The following is a 24,770-nucleotide window of genomic DNA, read 5'->3' as shown; positions in this document are numbered from 1 at the left end:
ATATAATAGAATGCCAAAAAAATATCACAATATTACTAGACCGATAAAGCGTGATAAGATTCGATACATACTCAACAATACGACAAACCTTACGGTGTTAACTTTATCACAGTAGTCACGTGAACTCTAATAAATTCCCTCACATACTGATGGGTTCCTGATCTTGGTCGAAATGAGAACCTTCATCAGAGCTATGAGTCTAGTTACCACGTGCCTTCAAGATACGATTTTTCCGAAGTCCCGTGGATCTCGGGAAAAATCCATTGGTTTTGGTTGATTTCGCTTGTACTCATCAAATGTTTGGCGGGTGGCATCTCTCCTGGCGTGATATGCATGGGAATAATCCCTCTCGGCATTTCCTCTTGACAAGTAAGATGGGTCATAGGAACTTCGGAATAGGCCGATTCTTTATCTAGGATCCTTTAAAGTTCTCCACATTCTCCGCGAGTTTCTATGAAGCTCCATCTACAAGATTTGTTCAAAAGATAGTTTCCATTCCCTGTTGAAAAGATAGTTTGTATGGACGGACTTCTTGGAGCCCTGCACTTCAGTTCAGCGTGAAGTAGGTTTCTATACCAATACGGCATTGGGTTTAAAAACCACTCACGAAATCCTACCACATGCTTAAGAGAATATTTCTGAAAACCTTCAGTAAGAAAGGCAGTAAAAACCAATGGTCATGACGTAGCTGCGAAACAAATACCGATCTAAACCATTTAAATTACTCCGAAAAACTGGCGACGTCGAATGTAAAGATACGGATCGACGGCAGTCTGGCCTGATCCCGAAGAAAAAAATCCAGGATTACCTTCACGTTATCCGAAAGCAAAACGATTTGAACGTTGAAAATATCTCTTTCATCCGAAGCGCCGGCGATGCATCCAAGTGCACGCTCTTTCTTTCGAAGGCGGGGGCCCCCTTCCCGGGGCGAAACAACGGTACGGCACGTCGATACGTACATGTCTGACCGCTCTTATCTTTACACTCGTGTGGACACGTGACGGGGCATCGACGAGTAAAACCCATTAGAAACACATCCCTAGTAAATAAAAAAAAGTTGACCAAAAGAGAAAATCTGAAGAATTTTGGGGAATCGCCAAGCGAGCATCGAAAATCACGGGGCCTAAGTTTTGCACGGAAAAGTCGAAATGAATGGCGACGGAGGGGCGGGCTGTCCATTTCCAAGGGAAACGGCATCATCGTCGTCATCTTTTCCCCTCCCCTTCCTTCTTTTCTTTCCAACGTCGTCGTCCTAAAAACAACCAAATGAATTAAAAAAACAGAGAGGAGGAAAAAGGACGATGGCGAATCCTTATCTCTTCTAACAGCAGCCGCGAGATCGCACCACCACCACGAGAGACTTTGCAAGAATTTCTTCTCTTTTCCCACGGACGGAAAACATGCGCAATCGAAACCGGATGCTCTCGACACGTGTCCCTCCTTGAAGAGAGGAAAACAGGGGTGCACGATCTCTGGATCGATTCCCTGCTTTCTCGTGAAAGCTAGGGGTGAGGACGCGTAGTTTCAGATTATGTGAGTTTTGAATGACGTGGATTTCGATTCCCAGGCTTTGTAAGAAACAGGGCAAAAGTTTAAGAGTGAGCTGAGAGTTAGAGTATGATAAACTCAAAAGAAAAAAAAAAATTCTCTGCGTCGGGCTAGGGAGGGGAATCTGAAGGGGGAGGTTCTCGCCACGTGTCAGCATCGCGTTGGCCGGTGCCGAGGGGTCCCTACGGACGGACGGGCGGACGGATCGGAGGTGAAAAGCTGTGGTGGCGCTGAGGAATCTCGCATGTGAGAGGGATTCCCCCCCAATTCTAAACCAAGACTCATCCTTTTTCTCTCTCTCTCTCTCTCTCTAGCACCCCATCGCACCGATTTTATTTTTTTTTGGCTTCAAAAGTTAGATTCGGTTCTACCCCTAATTCTCCAATCGTGGGATTGTTTCTTAATGCTCTTCCACATTTCTTTCCCTCCTCTCGTGTCACGCTCGTCGCGCTGTGTACGGAGAGGCTTATGCTTTTTGCTCGATTTACTACTGGTCTCAAGCTAACCAGACTCGTGGTCGCCTCCCGATCGAGGTGGGACCCGCTCGTGCCCGATGATAGCGCGGTGGTCGGGCAGTCGCCGATTCCATCCGGTCACGAGACCACCTTTGACGGTATTTGATACGAATCTGCACAAATCGACACGGTGAAAGGGAGCAGAGAATTGGCCTAACTCGAAAGATGAAACCATTTGAAGGGTTGACCGAATGATCAATTGCCTTCGTCCGGACATGGCAAACCCGATGCCGTAAATTACATCGATTTTAACTTATGTCGACCTTGAACGCCGCGCTCGTTAATCTACGGACGGAAAAAGCAACACCAAATACGTGGAATCAAAGGTAATCAGGAATAACTATCGGGGCAGGTTTTCTCCGGCTTAAGTTGCGTTAAAAGTACCGAATGCATCTGCACCATATCACCACGTCCGAGCAAAGCATCTTCCGTCACGGAATCATGAATAGCACGTCGGAGATTATTTTTAAAAAAAAAAATCCTCGAGCACGACGCTAATTTTTTTTTTTTTTTTTGGGGAGGGCAAAAAATCGTGTTTTTCTCATTCATTCGGATAAAAGAGCATTTCAGAACGGAGCAAAAATCCCACCGTTTTCTTCGTTTCGGGAACCACTAAAGCAAATCTCGTGCAAGATCCTCGACCGGATTTCTCCCGGAGCGCGAAATGACCAGATTGCCCCCGACACGATCCCCACCGGGACAAGGGGGTGCACGTGGGGGCCACGACAGGTGTGTCCCCCCGGGAAAAAAAGGGTTTTCCCCCGGGCAAGGGCATAAATGGGAATGCGGGAACCGCGATCGCCAGCCCATCGGGTTGCTTTTCATTTTCGCCGCGTGAGAGAGAGAGTCCAGAATCTCGGAGATTCTCGCCGATCCGACCCGGGGAACTCGCTCCGAGCCGAGGCGCCGAGTCCCCCCCGCCCGAGTCGCCGAGTCCCCCGTCTTTCGCAAGCAAAATACGCGACGACCCGAGAGAGGAGGCGAGGACAGGAACATCGAATCTCCCCCGTCCCTGAATCTTTTCACCGTCTCTCTTTATAAGGAGCAGAACAAGGAGAGAGAGAGAGAGGCGCTCTCTCTGCCTTTCCTGTCCTCCTCGGGCCGTGCGCTTAGACGCATGTGGATTGAGAGCGAGCGAGAGAAGAAGAAACCGAAGAGAAAGGAAGAAGAACCGAGGAGAAGAGGGAGAGAGGGAAGTCTTGTGGGGGAGGGAGTGGAGAGAGAGAGAGTGATGGAGCTGAGCTTGGATTTGAGCTTGGCTCGGGAGCCCCGGCCGGTGTCCGAGTTCTTGAGGGAGGTGTCCGGGACCCCGGATCGAGGCGAGAGGGTGTCGAAGGTCGATGAGTACGTGGCGAGGTTGGAGGAGGAGGTGCGGAAGATAGACCCTTTTAAGCGCGAGCTCCCTCTCTGCATGCTCCTCCTGAACGACGGTGAGCTTCTCTTTCTCTCTCTCTCTCTCTCTCTCTATCTTCAGCAGTGGGTTTTCGGTGCTGCGATGGTCAAGGCGATGAATTGGCTGAATCCCGTGGGATCATTTCTTGGGAAGCTCTCTCTCTCTCTTCGATCTTTTTCTCGCCAAGAAAAAGGAAAAAATAAGGGAACTGGCGCTTTCATCGTTTCTTGGCATGACTGATTTCTTTGGGAAAAGCTGAAGTTTTTGTCTTGAGAAAAAAAATGGATTTTCTGAATGAGTTTTTGGTTTTTGGGTTAATCTCTGTAGCTATGGAAAGGTTGAAGGAGGAGCAATTGCAGTGCAAGAGATCGGAATCTATTCGACCGAAGAGGAATTCTGATAGGGATAAGAGGGTAGAAGTGGAAGACAAGGATTCTGGTGATCAGAAGAAGTGGATGAGCTCTCCTGATCAGAATCTGGTGAATAAGACCTGTTCATCACTAATTCGTGTTAAAGTCTTCCTGATTTTTTTTTTGGGCTTTTGGTTGCAAGATATGAATCCTTCTCGTGTGGAATTCAGGATCACTGTGCGGCCGAGGAGAACCCAATTGAGCCGCGTAGCTACAAGAAGAAAGGAGGGGCGTTCTTGCCGTTTGGTCTCCAGAGAGCTCCACCCAAGGAGGGCAAGGATTCGTCACCGATTTCTAGACTTACCCTTTCGACTCCGACCTCTATGTTGGCCTCTCCTGATAATGATAATCTCAAGAAGCTCGGTATCGAGGCGCCCTTCTCGAAGGACCACATGAAATTGCAGAGAAGTCCACAGCAGCAGCAGCAGCAGCAGCACGCACTTAGGAAGCAAAGGCGGTGCTGGTCACCGGAGCTCCACCGCCGGTTTGTGGAGGCGTTGGATCAGCTCGGTGGAGCGCAGGGTCAGTCACTAGAACCTGAATTGTGTCTTTCTTGGATTATTACTTCTTGGACAACCGTAAATTGTGACTAGAGATCCAAACCGTATTATTCAGATTGTGAGTGATTTCCGCCATTGTTTTTTGTCGAAATAACAGAGTTCTCACCTGAATTGGAATTTTTCGCACTTAGTTACTCTATCTGTCTTTGGACTTGAGGGAAGCTTGTCTGACAACTTGTAGTTCGATTTATTCCAAATGATTGGCCCGACCAGTCTGGTGCGATCAACACGAGCATTTGCAAAGCCCTTTAACAACATTTAGCTTTTCCCTTGTCCTACTTGTAGAATTGGAGTGATGAAAAAGAGTGGAAATGCCTATCGCTCCCTGTTCCCCTGTAGTTTCATGATTCCCCAGATTTGAATTGAGTTCATGATGATAAATGAAGTCACTTGCTCTAATTTATGCTGTCCGAGTTGATTATTGTCTGCATAGGGATTGACGAAGCCGCCTGCATTTTCCGATAGATAGCAGATGAAATCTGATGTCTCTCTTTTTTTCTGAATTGCAGTGGCTACTCCAAAGCAAATCAGGGAACTCATGCAAGTCGAAGGCCTCACTAATGATGAAGTTAAAAGCCATTTACAGGTAAATTGTCGGTCATCCATAGTGAAGTTTCTTCTCCAATTACCTCATCATTTGCTAATTCTGATCACATAACTGTTTCCAAATTCTTGTAGAAATATAGACTTCATATCAGGAGAATCCCATCACCATCTGCCGCCATGGAAAATGGCTTATCTTTATTGCAAGAACGACGTGCCGTGGACCGCTCAGAACTTAGGACCCCGGAGTCTGATGATTCTCCCCAAAGCCCTCTTCTTGCCCGTGCATCTGCTCTTGCAGTTTCTAGTGCCGGAGGGGAAAGCACGGAGATGACAGATGGAGAAGAGAACTCTGAAGGCCACAGTTGGATAACTGTGCTCGGAGAGAAACTCGCCGCCCACTAAACTCGGCAACCGAAACCGCTAACGGGATCTTAGAATGTATAAATAAAACTCAGGTGATGAGGAAGGCTAAGGATTATTTTCTTTTTCTTTTTTTACGAGGCATTTTCGGAGGGCATAAATTTCGCCGGTTTTAGTAGACAGAAAGTAGAGAAGTCTTGGATTCGATTCCTCTCTTCCCGTGTTTACGAACTCGCTCTCTGTTTGTATTAGTTTGGGGCTCCATATCTTCCCTGGATGAAGAGGTTTTCTCTGGAGCCATTGATGGATTCGCGAAGTTATGCTTAACTCTGCTGACTTTATCAAATGTGAGGGTTCTTCCATATGACTGGTGCTTCACTGATCTCAGTTGGCGGTGAGGTGCTGTCCAATGCTCCCAACGAGTTTGAGCAAGAGTGCAACCACCATTTGAGTCACTATCTTCTGCATGTTCATCAGATACTGTCGCATCAATGCTAGCTTCCATACAATGCTCTGCTGTCGGATCTGCTGGGGGGAATTCAAAGAGGAGCGGTGAAAACTCGGAAAAAAAGTATGAGAAAGAAAGCAACGCAAGACTGATCAATGATACTGTCTTAAAGACACTAATTTACCCGGACAGATTCTTAATCCAGTGCAGTTGGCTCCGATGGAAATGCTGTCCCTAGGATACAAACGTCCATGCTCAAAAGTTCCCCTTTTTGCATGTAAAGAGACTTGATCAATAGGCGAGTTAGGCTAGGCTCATCGGCCGAAAAGTGCTCGCTTAATCCCGAAATGATTTTAAAGGAAAATTAAAATCAATTTTGCCAATAAATTAACCAATATAAGTAGGTCAAGCCTGAAAAGGAAATTGCTTGTCCAGACTCGTCATATAAATGCTTTAAGTCCTGGTGGATTAGGTGAGGCTGGACGGTTCAGTGAGCTGTCAGACTATGATCAGATTTACATTTTAAGTAAGAATATAAATGCAAAAAAACTAGGGGCGGACAGTTAGCTTGCTTGATGTCGAAAATCTTTCCTTTAATGTGGATGCACGATTATAAATGCGAAGATTGAAGAGTTGTCAATCATAAATTATGTGCCAATCAAATCTACCAACTAAAACTAAGATTTTTTAGGACATGAAATTGTGGAAATCTACTTAATCAATTGAATGAATAGGTTCCCTTATATTTTTGCTAGGAAGGAGTCATTTAGCCAATAATTATGTATATGTGCTTTCCGCGTTACTTTCTTTTTAATATGTACTTGAAATTTTCCAACTTACTTTTTCCCTCTCATCTCCATTCAATAAGGTTTCCCATAGAAAAAAACTCTAAGGATGCGTTTGTTTAAGGGAAAGTGTTTTTCGGGGATTCGTTTTCCGTACTTTCACCCGTTTTGTTCGCAAAAAATGATTAGTCAACTGAAAACACTTTCCGGTCAAGGAAAACATTCATGTATAAAATTAAGAAAGTGAATTTCCTAATCTAAGAAGGCGAAAACACTTTCCGAAATTACTTCCCTTGACTTTTTTAATATTTTCTTCTTTCCTTTCTTTTCTTATTTTTATTTTAAAATAAAAAAATTAAAAAATTCGAAATTATTTTTTTGCTTGAGATAAAATCATGGGATTGAAATCATTTTCCAAATGATATCCAAACACCAGAAAAAACTTTCGATCACATATCACCAAATAAAGGAAAACTAACCATTTTCCTGGAAAATGATTTTCCGAAAAATATTTTCCAAAAACGTTACGTTTTCCGTGAAACAAACGCATCCTAAGTCCCATGTGGAATTGAAGAGAGCTTGTCGATTGATTCATAAGTGAATACCGATCCCCAAGGCCAATTGGGCATTTCTCTTTTGGTTGGTAAAAAAATAGTACCAGGACAAGACTTCTCCCAATAGACGTATGTTTCGTGGACCGACTAACTTCCAACTCCTTTTCAAGAGAAAGTACCCATATGCAATATGGCGATGACGCGTGGAGAAACAAGTCAACGAGAAAGTGAGGAAATTCAAAACTCATATGCAAAATCGGATGAGAAGGCAAATCGTGTAAGAAACGCGGTTGCACACCATATCAGCGGCGTCATCAAGTCGACCAATAAATGAAATCCTTTCCTCCTGGTTACACCCACTTTGCTCTTGATTTACATTTTCTCAGATCTTGTATGTCCACCTTTTTCATTTTCTGGCCAGAAACTTACGTGCATACTTCCAAGGAGCAGTTGGGCAGCAGATGTTTGTATTATCTTAGGCTGCGGCGAGGGCAACTTTTCCTACTAAATCCTGTTCAGCATCTGGGAAAACGATTAGTCCCACTTTATCATCTTTAGTTGGCTAGTTTACAGGTATAACCCAACGCACCAAGCAATATAGACAAAGCGGTCATTTTCAAGATGAGACAAGAGATCAGGATACGGTGACCCCACGAGAATATTGCGCTGAGGGACAATGGACGACTCAGAGTCGCTTCGCTTCTTTGCAATAATACAGCACCCCCACATGCTTTCCATCTTCATCCCGTCTCCAGCATCCTGCTGATGAAGCTCCTGCTCACTGCTTTATACATCTTTGAGTAAGTGCAGAAATTTTCCGCAGCAAGCCCCGGACAGCAACTTCAGGAATAATTTATCTGAATGCATCGTGGGTAAAAATGCTGTACTCACTTCGATAGTATAGTCAATTATGGTGGATCCTGCGGTAACGTGTGTTAAACACACTTGACGTAACGTTTTAGACTTTTAAAACAGTTGATAATGGTCTCGTCATAATTGAATATTATATCGGAGCAAGAAGTCTTGACACTTGAGTTTAAAATACTTTCAAGCAAATCGTTGGCTTACGTAATTATTGATTTCCACGCTTTAGACTTAGGCTGAATCCTGACTTACACTTCCGTCTAAAGCCATAAATATATTTATTGGTACTAGGAAAATATATAGGGAAAAATTGGGAAAAATTGATCATAAGGGTAGGCCCCTTCCCAGCAAAAAAAAAAGTATATATGTATTAATATCAACGATATAGAAAGTAATCTCATATTTAGTTTCAAAGCTCAAACACTTTTTTTAACCGAAAATTTACGTTAAAATCTATCTAAATTTATCTAAACTGAACAGCAATTGTACGCTGTATGCGATATGCAAAGATGTAAATCCATTGGACAAGAATGAAATATCTCAAATCTAAAAGATGTCTTCTCATCTATGAAATATTTGAATTTTCTTCAACTAAATAGATGCAAATAATTTGTCTATTTCTTTTTGTTTCGTACTTTCTTCCAGTTTCCAATGGATTAAAATAGTGACATCTAGAACAATTACTTTCTATGTCAAATGAACATAGAATTGATTTAGAAGTTACCACAAAATACTTTTTAGTTTGTTTGAAAGATAAAAACCAGATAATGAATTCAAATTGCATGGGTCATCTGTCTGAAAAAGTACGCTTTTTAAGGGTTAATACCACCAAAAACCCTAAATTGGTACATGTGTGACAATTTTACCCCGAACTTTTTTTTTTATCACCAAAAACCTCAAACTGGTACACCTGTTACAATTTTACCCCAAATTTTTTTTTTACCACCAAAAATCCCAAACTAGTACACCTGTAACAATTTTACTCCAAACTGGTAAACCCGTGACAAATTTATTCTAAACTATTTTTTTGACCACGAAAAACCTCAAACTAGTACACCTTTGACAATTTTACCCCGAACTAATAATTTTTTAATATTATTTTTTATTTTTTCGAATTTTTTTATTTTTTCTTTTCTTTTTTTTTTCTTCATCTTCAACCTCTGGCCGGTCGCCGGTCCAGAGGCGGAAGCCGGCGAGGTCGGGCCCGCTGTCGAGGGCCCCCCTCGCCTGACTCAGGTGAGGGCTACCCTCCCCGGATCTGGCGAGGGCGGCCCTCGCCGGCGTCGGGCGAGGGCTATCCTCGCCCGCCCAGGCGAGGTTGGCCCTCGCCCGACTCAGGCGAGGGCTGCCCTTGCCAGCGTCGGGCGAGGGTCGCCCTCGCTCGACGCCGACGAGGGCCGACCTCGCCAAATCCGTCGAGGGCCGCCCTCGCCAGATCCGTCGAGGGCCGCCCTCGCCGGCGTCGAGGGCTGCCCTCGCCGGCGTCGAGCGAGGGCTGTCCTCGCCCGCCCAGGCAAGGGCTGGCCTCGCCCGACGCCGGCGAGGGTAGCCCTCGCCTGACGCAGGCGAGGGTCGCCGCGTATCCGGTCCGGCGAGGCGAGCCTCACCGGCAGCGGCGGGCCGACTCGCCGGCTTCCGCCTTTGGCCGGTCGCCGGTCCGGCCGACCGGCCAAAGGTTGAAGATGAAGAAAAAAAAGAAAAGAAAAAACAAAAAAATTAATAAAAATTCGAAAAAATAAAAAAATAATATTAAAATTTTAGTTTAGTGTAAAATTGTCACATGTGTACCAGTTTGGGGTTTTTTGTGGTATGTTCAGGGTAAAATTGTCATAAGTGTATCCTTACAAAAAAAAATTGTCACAAGTGTACAAGTTTGGAGTTTTTTGGGTATGTTCGGGGTAAAATTGTCACATGTGTACCAGTTTGGGGTTTTTGGTGGTAAAAAAAAAATTTCGGGCTAAAATTGTCACACGTGTACCAGTTTGGGGTTTTTGATGGTATTAACTCTTCTTTTAATATTATACTCTCTTTTATCCTACCTTATATTTATGGGAGCATTTATATTCTCACTCATATGGCAATGTATGTTGCCTAAGTAAATTTTCCATCCTTAAAAGAATATTATTTAAATATGGATGAAGCCGACATTAATTGAATATTTTAGTAGAAATTTTACTTGCAATAAAATAACTTTTAGTTTTTTATACAGTCATAATCAAGATACTTATTTACGTTCATATAAAAAGTTCAAGAACGACCTTTAGGAATTTTCCAATTGAACTTTGTATTTTTTAAAACTCTTTAATGACTAATAGACACTTCGGACGGCGTTTGTTTCACGGAAAATGAATGATTTGGAAAATATTTTCCTAAAAAAAATCACTTTTATAGCTTACCAAAATGAACGAACGAAAAAAAATCTCAATCGTTCATGAAAATATTTAGACATTAATTATTCTCAAGAATGAAGCATTTTTTATTAACTAATTATTTCAAGCAATACAAGCGATTATTTTTAGAAAAATATTTTCCATATTATAATTTTTTCGCAAAACAAACGGAGCCTTTAACAGTGGAACTTTAGTCAAAATTCCCATGTAAATTTTTTTTGACTCCATCACTACCTACTGCCAGGGGAAGTGTTACAGTATTCAAACATTAAATTGCTCCTTCATCAATAACTTAAGACTCCGTTTGTTTAGCGAAAAACATTTTTCTCATTTTCCGGCATTTGAATCGCTCAAGAAAATGAGTCAATAAAAAATCTATGCTTAAATTCAGGAAAATGATTTCCTCTTTAACAAATTGGAAATCATTTTTCAAAATACGATTAGACATTGACGCTTGGATTAGATACTCTGCCTTTGGGCATGAGAACCCTAATGCTTGTTCTTAGGCCCTTGATAGCGAACCTGGGTGTAGAGGTCGGGCCCAGGTCCACTTGGGTCCATCAAGGCCAAGCCTGAATCCAAAGAGGCCAAGTTCGGAACTCCGATGCCTAGGTCGGGGTCCATAAAGGTTGGGCTCGAGATACCAGCGCTAGTGGCTGGGCTTAGGACTCGGGTAATGTTGTTTGATGCCCCGGCCGGGTTCACAAAGGCTGGGCCAAGACCCCCGTGCTCGTGCTCGGGTCCATTGATGTCGAGCTCAAGTCCACAATGCTTAGGCTTGAGATCTCATGCCCGGGATTGGGTCTATCAAGGCCAAACTTGTGACCTCGGTACTAGTGCGCGGGCCCGGGTCCATTTAAGCCAAGCTTGGGTCCTCGGGGCCTGTGCCTGTGTCCTCGCACCCAGGAACGAGTGCATCAAGGCTAGGCTTGAGACCTCGGTGCTAGTTCTCAGTTTCGTGTCCATCGGCTCGAGCACAGGTGCTGAGCGTCCGGGTCCATTGAGGCCGAGCTTGGGACCTCAATGCCCGAGGCTGGGCTCTGGTCCATTGAGGTCAAGCCTGGGACTCTAGTGCCCGTGCTCGAGACCCAGAGCCCGTGCCTTGGTCCTCAACGCTCGGGTCCATCGAGATCGGACTCGAGTTTGATGCCCAAGAACCAGGTACCCATGCTTGGGTTAGGGTCCATCGAGGTTGAAACCTAGGCCATAGTACTTGTACTTGATTTCCCAACTGTCCATGTGTATGTCACTAGCACCGGAATAAGTTATGTATATTTAGGAAATCAAATCAGATTTTCCTAACCAAATGATGAAAAATATTTTCTAGTTTATTTTCGGGTTTCAGCAAACACTGGAAAATATTGTTATTTCCCTGGATAATGACTTCCTAGATAACATTATTCAGAAATTTCACATTTTCCGAAAAAAAAAAAAAACAGAGCCTAAGTTTTTAGAATAATTGACAATTGTCCTTTAAAGTCTCAGTGAGCCTTAAATATTGAATCTTCTTAAGTTATTTCTGCACCAAATGATCCCATCCAAACAATTGATAAATTTTAACATATTATATTATTGACACCAAAAAATGATCAACTTTTGGTTAATATCGACAGGTGTGAAACTGAGTTGATAGAGGTAGTTTGGTCAGAATGGTCGACAACATTAAAGAATTACCAACCCGCTAGTGAAGTCATCGATAATAGACATTGTTGACACCCGAATTTTCGTCGACCATCCAAGCATCTATTTCTTTGGCAAAATTATAAAGATAGAAATTTTTGAAAAAAAAATAAAATCATTTGGGCCTAATTCATTCGTTGGCCCATTCTTTTTTCAATTTTACTTTCCAGCCCTAGCCTTTCCTTCACTTTATTTCCTTTCAGCCCATTTATCTTACGGAAGCCCAGCCCATTTATCTATATTTTTTTTCATTGATTTATTGGCAAGAACATCGTTGTCTGAGTTGACCGCGCGTGCACTTCTCCTTCGCCGGAAATTCATCCCCTCGCCGGAGTTTCCGCGGTTTGAGGCCACTCTAGTAAGTCCGTTTCTCATTCTCTGATATGTATATGTATGCTCTGTGTGCTAGAGTTAATAGAGTTTTAGTATATACGATTTATGAGTTTGAAAATCTCTCACCAGAGTTTGTCCGGCAATGTAGTAACCATCAGCCAACTAGTGGCCGGTGGTGATTCGTGGGTGGCGGCTTATTAGCATCGGAGAATACTTTGGTAGTGATTAAAGTGTCGTTTTAAGATTTTTGGCGAAGCTCAGTGAAGGCGTGAGAAGGGTGAGCCCTCGGTGAAGCTTCGGTGAGAAAGGTGAGAAAGAAAGCCATCGGGGAAGAAGACCAGAAAAAAGGGAATAAAGAAAATGGAATAAAAAAAACTAGAAATAAAAAAAAATAACAAGAGTCGAATATAATTAGGGTGAGCATGGTTCCCGGTTCTACCCGGAACCTGAGAACCCGACCAATGGAAACCTCTAGGTTCTAGATTTCAAGGTATGCATGGTAGGTTCTATGTTCCAAAAATTGGGGAACCTATTTCGATGGATAGGTTCCAGGTTCTAGGTAGGTGGAACCTGGAACCTGAACCTGACTTCTCGTGATCTTGCGGTGTTTCATGGCATTAGATGATGAGTGTATGATCCAGAACAACTAGTCTGAGCTTTTATTTTATGACTTGTTAATATTTCATATTTTTTGTATGTCTAAATATAAGTTGTGGTTAATGGATCATAGCAGTAATCGGTGGTTAATAAATGTGATGATTCACTGCAATTATTCAATTAATAATACGGGTGGAATCTGAGTAGACTATGGAACTAACCCTCGAACCTGTGATAGGGTAGTTCCTAGTTCCAAAAAATGATAAACCTATTATCATGGGTGGAATTTATACGGAACATAGAACTGCTCACCCCTAGTATCGATTCACGCAATGACTTCTCATTTTAGTTATATTTATTTAAACCGTAATGCCAGGAAAACTAGTATTTGGTATTCTTTTTGATGAATGACAAGCTTGTTTAGTATTGTTGCAATCATTTTTGTTTTATTTAACTAAAAATGCAATAAAAAAAAAGAACCTGTTAGATCTTAAAAACTACCTTGCATCCCGTGACAGGGTAGGTTCCAGGTTCCAGGTTCTAGGTTCCGACCGGTAGGTTCTAGGTTCCAAAAAATGAGGAACCTGTACTCGAGGGTAGGTTTCAAGTTACATGTGGAACCTGTAAGGAAACTAGAACCGCTCACTCCTAAATATAATGGAGACCCGATCAGATTCTAATTTGGGTGGAGCAGAGGTACAATGGGCCGTAGGTCAAATCAAGTGAAGGGGCTAAACTCGAAATTGGGCCAAAATGAATTAAACAAAAGAAGTTAGAAACTTGGGCTTGATTTGTTGTGATGGCCCATCAGAAGAGACCTAAATTCAGACTGGGCCCAAAGACTGGTCCAAATTACGAGTCTGACCCAAACCGCTAGAGTTTGGATCAGACCGGCTAATTGGATCGGGTTCCTTGACTGGGTCCAAAGTCCTTTTCTTTTTTCGAAATAAAAAATAAAAAATAAAAAATTCCAGAAAATTCAAAAAAAATGAAAAATGTGAGAAAAGCTAAAAAAAATGTAGAATTCTCTTAGTTTAGGGCTTTCGATAAACACTTTAGACTTGAACAAAAATTGAATCTAAAATTGAATAAGCCTTTAGGGCTTTACTTTAGGAATTTTTGATTGCTTTTTTTCTTTTAGAGATGATGCTAGGTCGTTGTTTGTGCATTTTCATTTTTGATTTCAATTGATTGTACATTTTAAATACTTTGTTTGTTGTTCTCTTTAGGACGGTTAGGACGAAATTTCAAGATTCTCGATTAGTAAAAAAAATTGCCCCGGCATGTTGGTTAACAAATAGTTGAGTTTAGGTACTGAAAAGGCATTAGTTGAAAAACTAGTGTAATCAAGTTTCCGATCTCTAAGAGTCTCTGGTTGAGTATACAACGAGGCGATACTTCCACGTCTCAATTTTAGGGTTTCTAGCCGACCCTTAATCGTGGCTAGTGACGACTCCAAATAGAATACATAAATTTAGACAACCAACGTCACGCGAGATACGGACTTAGGAAGTGTTTTGTAAAGTACCTCTAAACCTACTTTTCCTGAGGCGGCCCTTGAGGGTTAGGTCGCGACAGACATCACCAACTGTCAATGAGAATCTTCACTGGTCGACAAGGTCATCGACAGCTATTGCAAATTTTATTAAGTGTTGGAATTCAACGGTAGTAATGATGAATTGACACAAGAACGTAACTTTTGGGTAGTTATTTCTGTAGAAGGTTTGTTATTCTTTGTGAATAAGTGTTGTAATAGGAAATCGTGTAACTTCTTGTAACCACCAATAAGATTAGATAGTTATTTCTTTATTCGAAGTATGTAACCGCCATATGTAATCGTCTGTAGAGGATTATAAATATCCCAAATGCATTCACCGTAAGTCCCGCCAAATTAGAGAACTCAATGTTCTCACAAATTTATCTTTTATCTTTATTTTCTTGGAATTTTCATGGTTGGACACGATTGTCTCCGGTGTCTGTACATTTAATTTTCTTGTTATTTACTTTTCTATCCAAAATCTATAAAGGACCATTTGCAACCTTTGTCGATTCATATCGATTCATCAATATTCTTGAAGGATACGACATCACATTATTGGCGAAATATATAGTTACTAATAAAATCAGAAAATAGCATGGAACTTTCTTTTTTGAGGTGCCAGAATAACACCTTTTTACTGGCCATTTATCTATTCGAAGATGATCTTAGATTTTGTGAAGTGGCCAATCGATTGGTTTCTATTTAAAATATGCTAGTTGTCCTGCTTGTGCTATACATATGCAGTACTACTTCCGAGATAATATTATTTAGGGAAAAAACCACCAAAAACCCCAAACTTTGTCATCTGTGACACATTTACCCCGAACTTTTTTTTGTGACACCAAAAACCCCGAACTTTGCTTTTTGTGACACATTTACCCCAATGTATTTAGTCCATGGGCATTTTCGTTTTTTTTTTTTTTTTTTTTTCCTTCCCGTGAGGGCCCTCGCGGCGTCGAGCGAGGGCCGCCTCGCCGATCCGGCGAGGCGGCCTCGCGCCGGCGGGGCGAGGTTCGCCCTCGCTGGGCGAGCGAGGCGGCCCTCGCCCAGGCTCGAGCGAGGTCGACCCTCGCCGGCTCCGGCGAGGTCGACCTCGCTGAGTCCGGGCGAGGCCGCCTCGCTCACCCGAGCGAGGGCGACCCTCGCCGGCGTCGGCGAGGTCCGCCCTCGCTGGGCGAGCGAGGGCCGCCTCGCCGACGCCGGCGCGAGGGCGGCCCTCGTACGGGCGCGGCCGCCGCTGACGCGGCGAGGGGCCTCGCGGCGTGCCGGCAAGGGCGCCCATCGCCGGATCCGGCGAGGGGGCCCTCGCCGGCGTCGGGCGAGGTTCGCCCTCGCTCAGGGCGAGCGAGGGCGGCCTCGCCCGACTCAAGCGAGGTCGACCCTCGCCGCGTCGGGCGAGGGTCGACCTCGCTGAGCCTCGGGCGAGGGCCGCCCTCGCTCGCCCGGGCGAGGCGAACCTCGCCCGACGCCGGCGAGGGCCCCCTCGCCGGATCCGGCGATGGGCAGCCCTTGCCCGACGCCGGCGAGGCCCCCCCTCGCCGGAAAGGAAAAAAAAAGAAAAAAAAAAGCAAAAAGGACGAAAATGCCCATGGACTAAATACATTGGGGTAAATGTGTCACAAAAAGCAAAGTTCGGGGTTTTTGGTGTCACAAAAAAAAGTTCGGGGTAAATGTGTCACAGATGGCAAAGTTTGGGGTTTTTGGTGGTTTTTTCCTTATTATTTAACCATATCCGTAGAATTAATTTAGTGATATTATTCTAAAAATAGAGGGAGAATCGTCCTATATAAAAGTACAGGTTAAAACCTTATTCAGCATTAGAATGATATTTGCGCTTGCTTAAAGTGAGATTCTTAATTAGACAAAATGGTAAATGGGTGGTTGCTCAACAAATGAAACTTACAATTGGTAATTTTGAAAAGTAAAAAGTGAGATGGATGGCATAAGTTATACCCTCAGTTTTGGGCCTTCTATTTCATTCCTTGACCAATTGCTAGGTTGGTGGTCCAGACATATATGGAGAAAATGTAGTCGACAAGGAAGTGTACAAATCAAACCATGACAGCTTTTGGGCTAGAACAAGAATATTGGGAACCCATTTATATAAGGACAAAATATCTTATGCAAATCAATTTATGAAACCTAAATTCTGTGCAAGAAAAGCAGTTTGTACTTTGTAGGGATGCGTACCAACAAGTAAGAGATCGACATTAAAAAAAAAAGGAAGCAAAATCTATGACCAAGTATCGCATAAAAGGAAATTAAATTTCTCTCGATCATAGCATAGTTCCGCAAACTTGTGTCATATCAAATTCTTAATTATCTAAACTCTATCTAGTACATACATATTTATTTATTTAATTAAAAGTTGTTCTACATAGTATCTGCACTTTTGTTCAAGATACCCCGCGCACATCAGAATAGGTCAAACATGACCTCTATGGTTTAACGAAAATAAGGATGTAAAAATCATATCTTAAATTTGAGAGAATTTATAAATGTCTCTTGCAACTTTGCTTGTGTTTACGGCTTTGTGCATGAGATCCTAATTTAATTAGCATCATTATTCTGTAATTAACGTGATTTTTTTAAAAAAAACATTTATCTACGTGTACATGCACTCTTGTTTATATACCTACTATGTATATACAAGTTTATATATATCTTATTAAAAAAGAAAGATTAATACCACGAAAAATCCCAAACTGGTACACCTGTAACAAATTTGTCCCAAACTAATTTTTTGACTACCAAAATTCTCAAACCGGCCGGTACATTTGTGACAAAATTACCCTCTGTTAATTTTCATTAAATTGGATTAATACAAAAAAATCACAAACTAGTATTGTGACAAACGGAGGGTAAAACTCAAAACTGGTACATCATGTCATTTAATAAAGCAACTTAACAGTAAAATTTAACGAAAACTAACAAAGGGTAAATTTGTCACAGATGTACCAGTTTGGGATTTTTGGTAGTCAAAAAATTAATTTGGAACAAATTTGTCACATGTATACCAGTTTGGATTTTTCGTGGTATTAACCCAAAAAAGAAACATATATAGGTATATATATATATATATATATATATATATATATATATATATATATATATATATATATCATGCCGCTATTAAACGTTATTCAATCACATAAAAATCTAAACTTATATATAATTAAATAAATATATACACGCAAATATATAGAATATACGACTGATATCTACTTAGAATATTACTATCTGTGAACATAATTTTTCAGAAGCTAGAATCTACATTAGAATGGAATAAAAAGAGATTATTGTTACTTGAGTTGTATGGTTATTGTCTCTCTTGTTCAATTTTTTTTATTTGTTTGACAATGGATGATTTAAAGCCCATGTAAATCATATGGAATTAATTAATTTGGAGCATGTGAAGGGTTCAATTCGTTTGGTACTGGTTCGATGTAACAATTCTCTTCAATCTTTCTCTAGAGACCAGCACCACGTTGCTTTCGCAATTTCACATGCTAGTGCTAGTTAAAGCTAAATGAGAATCATAACCAAATAAACAAACAAATAAATGAATGATATTAGAATAAAATAAAACAAAAGCTATATGAGCATTGAACTAGATGTGTACTATATGACATGGAGATCGTAAATCGACCAATTTTTCTGCTTTTAATACACATTTAGTGCACATATTATAAACTAATGGATCGCACATGGTCATCAAGTCATTTCACTGAAATCTATAAGCTGAAAAGATTGGACTTTGGACAACTTCGAAAATATCTTAGTTTTATTATTAATGATAAATAAATACGACAGTGCGATGTTAGATTAGATTGAACTGAATGTTTAGATCCGCCGGTCAACATGGGCTCCTAGTATTAAATCCTGGTCAACTAGCTGAAAGATAAACATATACAAAAAATAAATTAAATTAAATCTAAATGATGCCCCGGATAATGGGGCAAAAATAAAATATCGATTACTTGAGGGGTGATTTTCTGGGGTACAGAAAATTTTTCTGGTGTCATCGAGCCACTCAAGTCGAGAAGAAATTATTTTATCTAGCGCTAATAGTAATGTGTTAAATCAAATTCAAGTTCCAGAAAGGCAAATTGCTCGTGAAGTAATTGAGAGTTACGTCCGCAAGGTATTTCTTTTTCCTTTTTTTTTTTAATTTGGAGAAAAGTCAAAGCCTTAGACCTTTTGTACGAGATGCAATCAAATCATAACATGTTAATTTATGGAATATAATCCTAATCAAATATTTGTTTTCGAAAAGTTGTGATGCAATCCTTCCGGTCATTCCCCCACTTTTCCTACTTGGCATTATATAAAAGCAAGCATATCCAAAGCTACCAGTAGGGACAAAATTTAATAAGACCATATATAGGCTATTTTTTTTTGACAGAATTTATAGGCTATTTAGATACTTAATTTAAAAAAATATATACATTCTGATCGATGTCAGATTCTCTTTTCTATTCCTAACATTGCTTCCGTTCCATTTCAAGAACCTGATCAAGACCCAACATTTCATAGCATTGCCTGAAATCTTGATTTGTAACATGCAAAGTCATATATCAGAACGGTCTCTAATGGGATTCTTGAGAAAAGATCATATAGATGAGTTGACAAATCGATATGCTTAAGCTGACCGTTGCTACTAATTGACCGTAAATATATGGTCTGAGTAAAGAAATGCCTGTAGATACTATCTACCCAAAACTGAACCAAACGAACCTGTAGTACTATACGTTCATTCCGTTGGATTGACATCCGTTTGAGTTTACCTTATTATATTGGCGGGCAACGTATAATAAGTCCTTAAGGGTACGCAAAATTAGGTACCATCTAAATGATATCCATGAGTAAAAAACGGTACGGTTACATTTAGCTTAAAGATAATCGATTTAAGACACGATAGCAGAAAAAGAATGAGAAAAATACTAGCATTTTCCACGATACAAATTTACAAATTTTTTTCAATGTAAGACAGAAGCATGAACATCATTACACTAACAATGAAATTGCACTTCAAAAAATTATTTGCTCCTAGAAATTGTTCTGTATCGCTAGCCACTTTTTTGTGTATCTCCCAGGAAGTAAAAAGCTTCAGAACCTGCATATATCCATTGGGGCACAATGAACAACATTCTCTGCATCTTTGAATCTTCCACTTGTTTCTTCTCCTCATCTATGAACTGCACAAGTGTAGAATTACAAAAAGAGAGGGTCATCAGCAGAACTCTTGACATAAACCCTGGTTTGATTTTGCACAAAATCAATAAAAAATGTGGCGCTCCTTACATTGATAACATGAATTTAAGCAATAAACCATCGAGTCAACAGTTTTGGTTTAATTAAACCCTAGATATATCACTCTACTCATCTTTAGTGCTTGACTAAAACACACCGAAAGTCAGATTTTGTACTGTGCTTCACTAGCTCACAGAAATTACAAGCCGGAATCTCGGGCATTGCACTGGGAACAAGAGCTATTTACTAATTGCTCAACTCAAAAGCAACAGAAACATCAATTTCCATAGATGATTATTGAAATGGAAGGTTCCCATCAAACTTATTAGGTAGGCACTTTCTGATAGGGCTTGACTTGTCCTTTCTAGGAAAAGAGGAGCATCATAGCACCAAAGTCAATGTACAAGATCTCCTTTCGCAAATATGCACATGCAGAGGATCTTATAGTAACCAACTAAGATGTTCATCACATATATCACAACACTTTCTTCCTTGTTGCCGTCAGATGCTATCTTTAGTCAAATTTCATATGATGGCGCCTCCTAGGACACACTGAATCAATTATATTCCCCTCATAAGTTAACCCAAATAAGCACTTTCTACGTAATTCTACATGTTCATAGGATGTGGTGAAACGGGCGGCGGACATAAACTTGAACAATAAAATGCTGCAGTTTGACATAGGGTTGCTACCAAGGATTGAACATTCCTCTCTCTCTGTACAAAGAACAAAAGAATGTGCCCCCAAAACCAATCTTTGCTGGTTCAATCATCAACTATAGGCACTAATTTGGGCTCTATGGGTCTCTTGAGCACCATAATCTCTCTATTATGACGATCGATAATCATGTGCATTTTGTCGCAATTCCAAAAGATCTCATCACGTGCAAAACCTTGTCTATATGCAGCGATCTAATGGCTACCCAGGCCCCCGAAAACAACCATGAAATTTAACCTTTCTTTTGCCTACCAAGGCCACCTTCCCCAATTTATGAAAGAGAATACCAGATTCCACACTTCAAGCACCAACACTCCATAAATGCAGAAGACGACAAAAAGAATCACTCACGGAATAGAAAATTCCTTTTGTACAATCAAAGCAGAGAGAGAAAGAGAGAGAGAGAGAGAGAGAGAGAGAGAGAGAGAGAGCACGTACCTAGAACCATAAAAACCGCCTCAAGAAACTCAGCATGGGAAGAAACAAGAACTTAGCCAAAAAAAGGAAATTGTTCATCAACAGGAAGGACCACCGTTGTTGTTGTTGTTGCTTCGCTCCTCACTTCCAGACCTCTGCTCTTGGCCATGCTCTTGCTGATCTTGCGCTTGTCCTTGTTGTGGCTGCAGCGACAGCTGGTGCGCCTGAATCTGGTATGGATTGTCAAAAGTCCCCAACGCCAGCGACGGGGAAGCCGGCGGCGGAGGAATTACATTGCTTGTGGGGTTGTACCTGGACGGAGACACCGAGTTCCCGACACCGTCAAAGCCGCTTGCATCGAACTTGATTTCAAGTTGTTGCTGTTGCTGCTGTCTAATTTGCTGCTGCTCATAAGCCCTAATCATCTCTTGCTGCTCCCTCGCTGCCACAGCAGCTGCGAGTTGCTGCACGTCGAACGCCTGCTGCTGCTGCTGCTGGCTCTGGTGGTCCCTGATGACTAGCGGTGGCCCACCGGAAGCGGCGGCAGTCGGGATGCCCATCATGGGCATCATGTTGTAGGGCACCACTGTGGACATCGAAGGATTCCCCATGTACGGTGGAACTCCGGGGGGTTGCATTATTGTGGGGACCATCGCGTGGGGCCCCATGTAAGCGGCGAGCTCCTTCTTGGCAGTGGTGAGCTCCTTCTGGAGCAGGTCAAGCTTGTGCTGGAGGATAGAGATGAGGCCAACGCAGCCGTAGACTGGGTCCCGCAGGCGGGTCTCCGCCTCGTAGGCGAGGGAGTTGACGGCGTCCTCGCGCTGTGAGACGTTCAGCTCGTTGAGGAGCTTAGTCACGTTGCTCGCGCCGAACACTTTGTGGACGTAGGCGAACTTCTGCGGCTGGTCGGCGGGGAAGTAGGGGGCGAAGACACACTCCTGGGTGCACTTCCTGCGGAGGCACTTGCACGCGGCGCACGGAGAGTTCGATGACGACATGTCATTTGCCCAATTCCTCGTGGGGAGAGAACCTCATCAAAGAGAAGAGACCCAAGATCTATCAAGAGCGGCACTGCGAGATCATAGAAAAAACTTCAAGGACGAATTGAATCAAGCACGCGAAAAAGCGAAATTTAGCGAAATACTCGAATCGAGTTCATCGACACTCCATGTATGGAAATTCCGTGGAAATTAAACCTAGGTAAATAAAATTCGAAGCTGTTAGGTGGAGGGTTAGCATGTTCGTCGAAGAAACAAAGGAATCAGATGCAGATGCAAACGCAAATGATTAAAACTCAATCCGAGAGAAATCTTAAAGAAAATAAAAGAACGGATGAAACTTCGTCAGATCTTCCACCAAATAATCGCCGTCACCACAATCTATGAACGACGGAGGAAGGCGTCAACGCAGCCGTGATCCGGTGAGTCCGGCGGGGGGGTTTCAGAAGTGCAACCTAAACCTAAGTGGTTTCGAAAAGGTTCTTTCTTCCCCGTCTCGGAAGAAGGTGGACGGAAATCAGACGGTTGGTCATAAATCATAACCTCATGATTACCTTCACCTTTTGCGTCTAACGCGTAACTCCAAATCTGAATCTGAAAAATTCTCTCTCTCTCTCTCTCTCTCTCTCTCTCTCTCTCTCTCTCTCTCTCTCTCACGTCGTATCATACCCCACCGTTAACAGCCGCAAAACAAGATTTCCCCACCAATCCTCCTCGTTCGTCTCTTCCATTTCAACCCCCCCGAACAAAACCCAGAAAATATTTTCTCGGAAAAACGAAGCATTTCGAACGAAGAAGGGAAAGGAAATACAAACAAAGACAAAAGAGAGAGAGAGAGGGAGAGAGGGAGAGAGAGAGAGAGAAAGAACAGAAGGAAAAACTCAAAGTTTAATCACCACACCATCGGTATGTATGACGTACCTGGTCCACGGTCTCCAACCTGAGCGATGAATCTCCCTGCCTCTCTCTCTCTCTCTCTATGTGAAAGGAGAGTGCAGCGGATGGAGACAAAAAAACGATTCAAAGGAGAGGCGCTGAAACTCGAGAGAGAGAGAGAGAGAGAGAGAGAGAGAGAGAGAGAGAGAGAGAGAGAGAGAGAGAGACGTGGGCGTGGAGAGGAGGGATTGCGCTTATTTTAAAGGGTGGAAATATGGGGGAGAGGGGGGGGGGGGGGGCGGATTGGTAATGACAAAGCTTCATCATTGACCAAATCCGATGGCTCCATGGAATTTGTGGCTTCCTTTTCATTTTCCTTCCATGTATTACAAATTTTGTATTCATACGACGGGGGGTTTTTGACTTTTTCCTTTTTGTTCTCTCGGTTGGTTTCGTTACCGGGATAACAACAAAAGTTGGTTTCGCCTAGGTTTGACAAGTTCTTGGGTGTGGGGGTTAAAAAGCTGCTGATCTCCACGAAGCCCCTGTTTGTTTATCAACACATGTGTGCGTGCGTGCGTGTGTCTGTGTGCTTGTGGTGATTCATTTTGATTTTCGGGTCATTTAAGAAAATGGGGGCCACACTAGGAGACAAAAAGTAAGAAGGTTAAAAAAAATACCCTGCAGATCGATGTAATTATCCTTAAGCATGGTACGAGCTCTCTGTGAGTAATATAAGAGATGGAACTATACTGTCGAGATACACAGACCGGTTTATGTATAGCCATTTTCCATAAATAATGTTGGAAAAGTTCGATGCAACAATATTAAGATCGTAAGAATGATACCATCATGATTTTATGTTGGGTCTAAATAAGAAGAGTTTACGATTATAATAGGAATATCGGAAATAAGAAGATTTTGTAGAAATGTCGTATCGAATGATTGAATTTTGTTGCTGATTCGGGTTATCTAACAAAAAAAATCACTAGAATGTTATATTTATTTTCATGATGTGAGATCAAAAGGATCATGTTTTGGGTATGCAAATTATTCTTGACCTACTACATCATTAATCGACTAAAGAAAAGACATGAAATAAGTGCAAAACCGAAGTATTTTTAATTACTTGTGTATAAGATGACATGTATTTTATATGTGTATAATTCGGTTTTTTTCTAAACGAAGAAGTATCTATCTTTAGCAAACGTGTGGGAGACGGGATATTCATTGAAATCGCGTACCTACGTGTTTTTTATATGAGAGCATGAGTATTTTTACCAAAAGAGATTACAACTACTAACTGACATAACAAACCTTAACTAATATTTAAATAAGATGATCACATTTATGGGGTTCGTCTATAGTCCAATTGTGGTAATTAGTATGTCGTTCAAGGGGTTCGTCTATAATCCAATTGTGACAATTAGTATATCGTAATCGTAACTGACGTTACAAGCAATAACTAGTTTGTAGATAAAAGGATCGCATTCAAGGGCTTTGTCTATAGTCCAATTGTGGTAATAGGTATGTCATTCAAGGGGTTGTCTATAATCCAATTGTGATAATTAGTATGACGTAATCGTAATTTTCTCGATATTATTGTAATCTACTCAATACCTATAGTAACATATTACTAGTTCCATGCACATAGAAAACCCTAGGGAAATATTAATCGTAATTTTTTTTTTCTAGCAAAAAAAAAAAACAGCCTCTCTAATCTTTGCAACTTTACCACTTCGCTTTTAGATATACATCTTTTGCATCGTTAGATAATTGTCATCCTTTGAAAGATCCCAATCTCTCAAATTCTCCACAAACCCAAGCCCCCAATCACTGAGAAACCCTAATCTTCCACCACTCATCATCGCTCGTCGTCTCCAGCGGCCTCTAATTGCCTTCTCCTTTCTAGGCGCTGTCACCTTATATGGGAGAGGGAGGGAGGGAGAGAAAGAGAGGGCCGGAGGGCGAACTCACATCGGAGA

The 24,770-nt window shown here is 41.8% G+C and overlaps 2 protein-coding genes across 3 annotated transcripts; one reads left to right on the top strand and one right to left on the bottom strand.

The window, feature by feature from the left end:
- Positions 1-3,272: 3,272 nt before the first annotated feature.
- LOC115682587 (transcription factor HHO5) lies at positions 3,273-5,694 on the top strand. Its single transcript, XM_030606846.2, has 5 exons — positions 3,273-3,493; positions 3,784-3,935; positions 4,037-4,388; positions 4,936-5,012; positions 5,105-5,694. The coding sequence occupies exons 1-5, from the start codon at positions 3,295-3,297 to the stop codon at positions 5,372-5,374; spliced, it is 1,050 nt and encodes a 349-aa protein (XP_030462706.2). The 5' UTR covers positions 3,273-3,294; the 3' UTR covers positions 5,375-5,694.
- Positions 5,695-19,337: 13,643 nt separating this feature from the next.
- LOC115682500 (LOB domain-containing protein 36-like) lies at positions 19,338-22,978 on the bottom strand. 2 transcript variants are annotated; one of them, XM_030606733.2, is made up of 3 exons: positions 22,831-22,978; positions 20,933-21,982; positions 19,338-19,721 (listed from the first exon to the last, which is right to left on the bottom strand). In XM_030606733.2, exon 2 carries the CDS (start codon positions 21,907-21,909, stop codon positions 21,010-21,012), a length of 900 nt encoding a protein of 299 aa, XP_030462593.1. In that variant the 5' UTR covers positions 21,910-21,982; positions 22,831-22,978; the 3' UTR covers positions 19,338-19,721; positions 20,933-21,009. The 2 variants fall into 2 exon arrangements, with proteins under 2 accessions (XP_030462593.1, XP_030462591.1); XM_030606731.2 differs by lacking the exon at positions 22,831-22,978 and adding an exon at positions 22,464-22,739.
- Between the last annotated feature and the right edge of the window lie 1,792 nt (positions 22,979-24,770).

The sequence above is a fragment of the Syzygium oleosum genome, unplaced genomic scaffold (genome assembly GCF_021117445.2).
Source record: "Syzygium oleosum isolate NSW1041296 unplaced genomic scaffold, Sole_v2.1 Sole_v2.01, whole genome shotgun sequence".
NCBI lineage: Eukaryota > Viridiplantae > Streptophyta > Magnoliopsida > Myrtales > Myrtaceae > Syzygium > Syzygium oleosum.
This window is presented reverse-complemented; position numbering and strand designations above follow the sequence as displayed.